The 8,469-nt window shown below is 41.1% G+C and overlaps 1 protein-coding gene across 1 annotated transcript in view; it reads left to right on the top strand.

The window, feature by feature from the left end:
• Slc2a13 (solute carrier family 2 member 13) overlaps positions 1-8,469 on the top strand; it is a 305,969-nt gene that overhangs the window by 249,766 nt on the left and 47,734 nt on the right. Inside the window, exon 7 of the mRNA XM_021183777.2 lies at positions 479-604. Coding sequence (XP_021039436.1) covers positions 479-604 — 126 coding nt within the window. The remainder of the gene's footprint in view (positions 1-478; positions 605-8,469) is intronic.

The raw sequence follows: 8,469 nt of genomic DNA, 5'->3' as shown, positions 1-8,469 counted from the left end.
CCTGCCTCTGCCTCCTGAGTGCTGGGATTAAAGGCATGCACCACCACGCCTGGCTTCCAGTTTTTAATATAGATGTAGCATGAAGGAGAAGAGGAGAAAGACACTTATAAGAAATAAATGCTTTATTATAACCCAGAAGTAGTCCAGACTAGATTCAGATAGATAGGTCAGTCTGTAATGAATATCAGTGATTTAGGAAGACAATGGTTTTTTGTTTTTTGTTTACTGCACATCTATTGGGCTTGCTCTTTGTCCGCGCTCCCCCCCCCCTTACCACATAGTAGCTTACAAAGTTGCTATCGTCTTTGCAGAGAGATGAACATCCATCCAGCGGCTATCACCTGGATCTGCTTACATCACTTGTCTTAGCCAAAGCTGATAACGTAGTGTGACCCGTGGGGCAACTGCTGAAACCTGTAGGTAGCAAGCACCAGGTGCCCCGTGCCAACCTGACTTGAACTCTTTTTTCCTGTTTCAGTTACTGTAACGAGTGTATGCTGGATCCAGACTGCGGTTTCTGCTACAAGATCAACGGTTCAGCTGTCATTGATTCCTCCTGTGTTCCAGTTAACAAAGCCTCTACAACTGAAGCAGCCTGGGGCAGGTATGTCACTGCTTGCCGGGAGAAGGTCACTCGGTTTCAAAATGAGGCTCGCTATTTAATTTGCTTAATACTCGTTGGATCAGAAGTGGAATTTGTGACGTTTCCTTGAATATATGCGATACAGATTGGTTGCATTAACACTTACTTCTTTCTCTCGCCTCCCCCCTCCCCTTCCTGCTGGTTACCGCCCCTTCCCTAATGATCTCTTCTACTTTCATGTCTTGTTTAAAATCATAATCAAGATTTCAGTCCTACAAGATAAGTCAGCGGGCAAAGGTCCTCAACTCAGCCTCACAGCCTGCCTGAGACAAATCCCCAGGACTCCCATGATAGAAGAAGAAAACCATGCAAGGATCCTGTGCCTTCCATACAGAAGTGAACACACACACACACTAATTGTTAAATAAATTTAAAATCTAGATCCAATGTGTGAGAGAAGATGTTGTTCATGGGGCTGTATTCCATGTGCTTCTAGAAGAGGCCTTGCAGCACGCACTGGGGGTCCAAAAATACTGCATGTTTCAAAGCCCAGAAGAAAGCCCTCCGGTCCCATGTGCATGGCAAATACTCAGCTGCCCTCAGCCTGGACTTTGGATCTTTGGTTGAATCAGGTATTTTCCAGTATCATCAGGACAGTGTCTCCCACTCTAGATTGTAATTTCCAAACTATTATTTTCTGAGCCCAAGTGAAAGACATCTATCTGTAAGGTGCACATAAGTTAGCATCGCTTTAAATTATGTCGTGGAACTATTTGTGCCCTGGCGATGTGGTGACTCAGAGAAATCATCCACAATCAGAAGAGAGGTTGCTAACCACCAGGGTGCGGCCTGTCTGAAAGCCATCAGCAGTTTTGTTTGGGACAAAACACGTTGCTTTCTCATGAACATATAAAGAAGAGACTTACATACAATAATTATTCCTCACACTTAGGAACTACTATGCCCAAAGTACAACTGAGTCACAAAAACATTGAGGATTTATCAACCACCCTTTCTAATCTAGTTGAGAAACTAAAAACAAAAGATCACGTGAACAACAGATCATAGCGGCTGCAGAGATGGCTAAGTGGTTAAGCGCTGCTTTGGCAGGGAATCAATGGTCAGATCCAATCCTGGAAGCTCACAAATACCTATACCTCCAGACCCAGGGATCTGACAACACCTCTGGCCTCTGCCTGCACACATGTGACACACACACACACACACACACACATACACATGCATTCTTGCATGTAAATAAAAACAATATGAGAAGACAAAACCTCAGAGGCTGACTACAGGAAGAATAAAGGCTCCCATTTCACATGGCTTCTGTGATCCTACTTGAGAAACGAGAATATTAAAATAAATGATGCCCTGAAATCCTAGGACTCTGAAAGCCAAGGCAGCGGGTTTGCAAATTTAGGGCCATGCTGAGCTGCAAAGCCATTTCCTATCTCACATATTAAAAAGCAAGCAAATAGAGCCCAGCATAATAGTACTTGTGCAAGATCCAGCTACTTTGGAGGCTGGGGAAGGAAGATCTCCCGAGGCTAGAAGTTCAAGATCAACCCGGGACACTCAGCAATACAATACCCACATGTGACTCCAGAGCATGATTAGATTAATGGTGGGTCCGAAATCAGAGACATCTGTAGAACCACATCAAAAATAATAACAAGAGGCCCAGTAAGGGTGCTTGCCTCTCAAGCTTGATGTCTTGGCTTTGATTCATGGTACCCGTGTAAAGACAAATGGAGCAGCTGACTTCTGGAGGCATGCATCTCCACCCTACCCTGCAACACAGGCACAAATAACAATGATGATGATAATGATAATAAATATATAATTAGAACATTGAGTTCGGGGCTGGAGAGATGGTTCTGCTGTTAAGGACATGTACTGCCCAGGCAGAGGACCTGAGCTCTCAGTTCCCAGCACCCATGTCTTAGATCCTCACTGCCTGTAACTCCAGCTCCATGGGATCTGGAGCCCTCTTCTGGCCTCTATGTGCACTGCATCCATCGGGTCAAACCTGCACTCAAATATACACATTCATATAAATAAAAATAAAATCCAGCCTAAGGAGTAAAAACCAAATTGTCACAATCCAGAACACATGACCTCTCTGGGGTTGTGACAGTTTCAGTGTGTGTAATTTTGCTGGCTGACTGCCAAATCCTCCTGCCTTAGATGTCAAGGTGTTGGTGTCATAGGCACAAGTCACTCCATTCAGAGGACAACTCTTGATTTGTGTGGAGGATAGGCCTCACAGATGAACTATGACAATTGACAAAAGTGAGAAAACAAGTAGGTATGAACAACGAGCAAATAAAACTGAAATAACCAGCAGAGAGAGAGAGACCTTAACATAACAAGCTTCAGAGAAATAAAGTATATATTTTATACTATACTCAAAGTTGTATATTTAAGGTATATGTCATATATGTGTCTATATGTTGCACTGTCATAATCCAGCAAATTTTGCATATACAGAAAAACTTAAAATAAAATACTAGATAAATAAATGTATAGTATAGAACCTTAATATGTGCAATCTCTTTGAAAGATAAACTACTAACTGAAGTAGCTATGAAATCAAGCTCAGAAAGACAAGAGAAAGGAAATTTATAAAACTGTGGCTTTGAGAAATCAGAGAAATCTGAGGGAAAATTAAACATCTATTTAAATCGATTCACAATAAATCAATTAGACAGTGTCTAAAGACAAATATATTTAGACTAAAAATTTTAAAGACATGTTTTCTGAATCATTAGCAAACAACAACCACAAACATGTTGGAAACTTGAGTGGAAAAAAATGTAAGTGCTAAGTCAAGAGAAAGTCAGCAGAAATCAGAGAGGGTGGGCGTCTTGCCAAGGTTAATACAAGAGTTAGTTAGCTTAACTGAGAAGTTCATTCATTCCGAGCCAACATAGAACACATGCGAAGATGTGTTACTTTAATAAAAAGAATAAATTAAACAGGTATACTAATATATACTCAAGTAAACTCTAACTAAATCCAGAAACTAGCATGAAGATGTGTCTTCTGACAAAACTACAATAAATTCACAAAAACACCAGGGAGCTGTTTATCACTGTTTCTAAATTTAGTTGCGGAACTAAAAACAAAAGTTCAAATTAAGAACAGATCATAGAAGCTGGAAAGACAGCTTAGGGGTTAAGAGCGCTTGCTGCTTCTGCAGGGGTTCAAAGTTCAGGTCCAATCTTGGGAGCTCACAAATGCCTATAACTTTAGCCCCAGAGATCTGACAACCTCTTCTGGCCTCTATAGATACCTATACACATGTGATACACACACACACACACACACACACACACACATGCGTACATGCCTGTAAATCTTTTATTAAAAGAATGGAAGACAAGATGCTAAAGTTTAAAGCTATACACACTCACAAGAAGTAGAACCAGTATGAAGAAGAATCGATGGAAGGTCACTGACAGAAGCAGAAGGAGTAATGTCAGACACAGGAAGGTGCCAAATTCCAGAGCTGTCAGTCCTTAGAAAGCCCTGTACACATAAACACTCTAGGAGTACAATCCCATCCAAGACAAGAGAAAAAGGCATAAGCAATATTTATAACGATAAGACATGCAACAGACAACAGGCATTTTGACACTCAAAAGATCTCAGTGCATAATGCACTTGAAGCTCCCTAAATATGTTTTCTAGAAAAAGGAATCTAGGACCAGCTCAGAACATCTGTCAAGTGTCATTTCTATTAGGCAGGCAAGACCTCGGATTCAGAAGTAAGTCCACTTCTTCAAGAACAGCTGCCGCTCAGCACCGGGAAGATACCTAGTTAGGAACGTGATGGACGTCTTTAATTGGCACTAGGACATCTGGTCTTCTATAACCACCCCCCTCCCATCTATAAACTGAGAGTAGACACCATATTGAGCAAGGTGTTTCTGTAGAGGGTATCTAAGGAATGTAAGGGTCATAGTTGAGGACAGCTATAATAATGCAGAAATGTCCTGAACAGGTGTGTGTGTGTGTGTGTGTGTGTGTGTGTGTCTGCTTTGTGTGTGTGTGCGCATGTGCATGCATGTGTGACATGTCAGGAACATTATGTAGATTAGAATAAGCATCATTATCTAACTGATAAATGCATAGAAAGGTTCTTATTTATTCCTATGTGTCTCTATATCCTCCTCCATACCTCCCAATTCTCTCTCTACACAGAACCATAAATAATCCATTCTGGAATTTCAATGCTAACTAAAAATACTATTGATGAGGGACACTTTCCTAGCACACTGGTTTGGTATTTGTTTCCTGTAACCCAGAGCTTCAGCTCTGTAATTAGCAACACCAGAATAGCTGGATAGAGTCCCTCTTTGGCAGTCCATTGTTTCACAGTGTTCGTTCAGCTGAGAGAGTTTTCTCACAGCCAAGCTTTGATATAGCATGCAGCCTGTTGGCTCCGCATTCTGCCTGAACAAAATGTACTACTAAGCCTGCATCTCACACTAGTGCACTGATGTCCTTAGTGGCTCTTCCTTGGCCTTCTGCCTGGGGTTGATAATTTCTTGTTTCATTGCTCACTGCCTCATTTTTAGTCATCATTCTTTTTTTTTTATGGGATTAAAGGCATGTGCCACCACGCCTGGCTTTTTAGTCATCATTCTTGTCCAAGTAAGATGTCAGTCCGTTTTTGCTTGCATTCTATCAGAATAGACGACTAAACAAAGTTTATACCTACCGCTAACCTTGTGGTAGCATACCAACATGAGAACTGGTATGACCACAACAATTCAATGATACTTATAAGGCATGATTTGACATGACTTGATACTTGGTAATTGGATGCACCCCAGTCCAGGGGCTTCCAGGATAAAACAAAACAAAACAAAACAAAATAACAACGTAAAAGAAGAAAGAAATAAAGAAGAAAAAGAAAGAAGAGGAGGAGGAGCAGGAGCAGGAGGAGGAAGAGAAGATGACATTGTCTCTGTAAGGTGCAGAGCCCTCATAGCCCTTAAAACAAAGCTCACCTCACAATAATATTGCAGCGTATCTCTAGGAATAAAAACACAGCCTCTCTCTGACAGTTGATCCTAAGTGAGGGCAAGCCTAGCTAGAGGAGAGCATCCCTCAAATTCAGATCTCAGAGTCCAGATAGAAATGCCCCAGCAGGTATCAGCTGAACTCTGGGATAACATGGCTAATGATTCCAAGGTCCCATGGGTGTTGTCTGCGCTTGGATGTCTGTGCTTGGACTCCACGTTCCATGGCTGTGGCCTGTCCTATTCAAAATGCTCAATGCTTTGGACAATGGTGAAAAAAACCTCAGAGGATTTGCAGTGAGTGAGTTGGGGTTTCAAAGGAGAGGATGCAGGGTTCTAATGAGTTCATTCTAGCTTCCTTCTTGTAAGTATTTCCTAAGGAGGAAGAATGTGAAAGAAAACATGACAATCATACAATCTTAATTAATTAATACATGATGTTTACCTAGGAGTTTAAAATGCTAAAGGATGTTCTAATAAAATGTAAACAAGTAATGTGGATTGCATAAAGCCAAACTACAAGAAAAATACTTAAGAAGCTGATGGAAGACATTCGGCATTTCCTCCGAGCATCCCCTGTGTGCCAAGTCGTCTCCGAGCCTGCAGTTGTGATGTAATTCCACACACAGTACAGAGCTTGCTGAGGAGAAAAGCAAGTTTCCTATCATGACCTTTTGACACGATGTTTTCAAAAGATGCAACTGTTATGAATTTAGAAAAAGAAACTTACCATTAATGAAACATAGTATCCATGGATATGTGTCTATTAGATTAATAAATTGTTATCATTCACAGATGGGATAAAAATCCTCCAGCTATATTCCTAATAACAGCATAATTCATAATTAAATATTGCTAGCCTAAATTTTGCAGAGAAGTAAAGTGTCTGATATAGAATATCTTGATCTACTTAAAGTTATACTGCTTGGATGTGCATTGTATGTCAGATTATGTTTTTAGATCATTAGTACTTAGTTGTCATCTATGTATAATTATTTCAGAAATCACATATCTTGAGTTATTAATTCAAGACCAAGAACATAAGAGCCTTTCATTGTAACAATTATGTATAGTATGTCCTCCACTCGTTGTATCGCAAAGTACTAACAAGGAGAAAAAACAAAACATCTCTGAATAATTTCTATGTTCATTTATCTAATTTCCTAGTTCATATAAGTTGTTCTAGTAAGCACTTCATATATTTTATTAAAGTAGCAATGTTCACATTACAAAAAACCTTTCTGATTTTTGCCAAAAAAAATCACATTTTTAGACAGCCCATCTGCTTCTTCTTTTTTTTTTTTTAACATTTTCAAGTGTCTTCTTCAGTTTGCACTGCCTTTGAAATGTAGCTTATGAGTTCTTTCTCACTGGGGAAGATTTGGCATCTGTAAGTCTGTTTTGGAAGAAGGAGAGCCAGACAGGGCTCGGATGCTATATCTTCCTTAGCATCAGTTCACAGTGATGAATTGCGGTTCAGTAAGAACTGGTTCAGCAAAGCGCCGGATGACCCAAACCCAAAGGCGGCAGTGAAGACAATGGCTGAAGGTGACAGTGGGGTCTGGCTTGGAGCACATGGTCCATGCCCTACTGGAAAAATGGATTCCTATTTGTTCATTTTCGTAAGTGTGGGCTTCAAACTGGCAGCAGCGGTGGTAGGTGAGCGCCCATGTGGTACCTGAACCAGAGTGTGCCTCCAGAACACACAGCGATGCACAGTAGAAACACGCTCACCATCGGAAGAAAGTCCCCAGCCGGCACCACCTTGGTGTTAACACCTGGGCCGGAAAAGTCGGCTAGAAATTTACCACATGGCTGTTTTCATTCCGTCCATTACAGCTCTCTCCAGTTCCTGGCAAGTGTGATGATTTTATTATTGCTAAAAACAGCTGCTGCTGCTCCCTGGGAAACATTTTTTTTTCTTTTTTTTTAAATTCAGCCTTATCCACATGATTTACTCTGGCCAAGTAAAGGAAAGCGGAAGCAATCTGTGTCATTTCTGAGCCAAAGTTTCGAGACCAAGGTTTTCGCCAGAATTTTACATACGCTTTCTCATCCTCCTCTAAAGTTGGCCGTGGCCCCATAGAGCAGGTACTGTGGTTATAGCGTGAAGAGAGGAGGGGCTCTCAGCTGGATGCTTTGTGTAAATCACGGTGGAATCCGAGACTTCGTTACTTGGGCATGATTTGCCCTTGCTTGGCTGATAAAGACACCCTGAATTCCACTGCTGTTTAAAGCAAGATATGTTAGATTGTGCTGTGGAAACAGCAATCCTAAGTTACAAGAGCAAGCTAATAAATAAAAAAATAAAATAAAATAAAAAATCGAGGACCGCAAGGAAGTATTAGCAGCTATAGAAAGAGAGGCTGAATTATTTTGAAGATGTTCCTGAAGGTCATAAATATGGGTTTGCATACTATCGCTGTCGGGAAGAATTTTAGGTAGGGAGGAACATGAATGAATGGCTTGGGATGAGAAGGCAAAGTTCTGATGGACAAAGAATTCTCCGAAGAGCATGTACCATCCAAGACAAGGCATTTGGAAGTTCATGAATACAAGAGCTATAGCGCCTACATTTTTTTATTTTCTTTTTTTATTAGATATTTTCTTTATTTACATTTCAAATGCTATCCCGAAAGTTCCCTATACCCTCCCCCTGCCCTGCTCCCTTACCCACCTACTCCCTCTTCTTGGCCCTGGTGTTCCCCTGTACTGGGGCATATGAAGTTTACAAGACCAAGGGGCCTCTCATTCCAATGATGGCCAACTAGGCCATCTTCTGCTACATATGCAGCTAGAGACATGAGCTCTGGGGGTACTGGTTAGTTCATATTGTTGTTCCACCTATAG

The sequence above is a fragment of the Mus caroli genome, chromosome 15 (assembly GCF_900094665.2).
Source record: "Mus caroli chromosome 15, CAROLI_EIJ_v1.1, whole genome shotgun sequence".
Lineage (NCBI taxonomy): Eukaryota > Metazoa > Chordata > Mammalia > Rodentia > Muridae > Mus > Mus caroli.
This window is presented reverse-complemented; position numbering and strand designations above follow the sequence as displayed.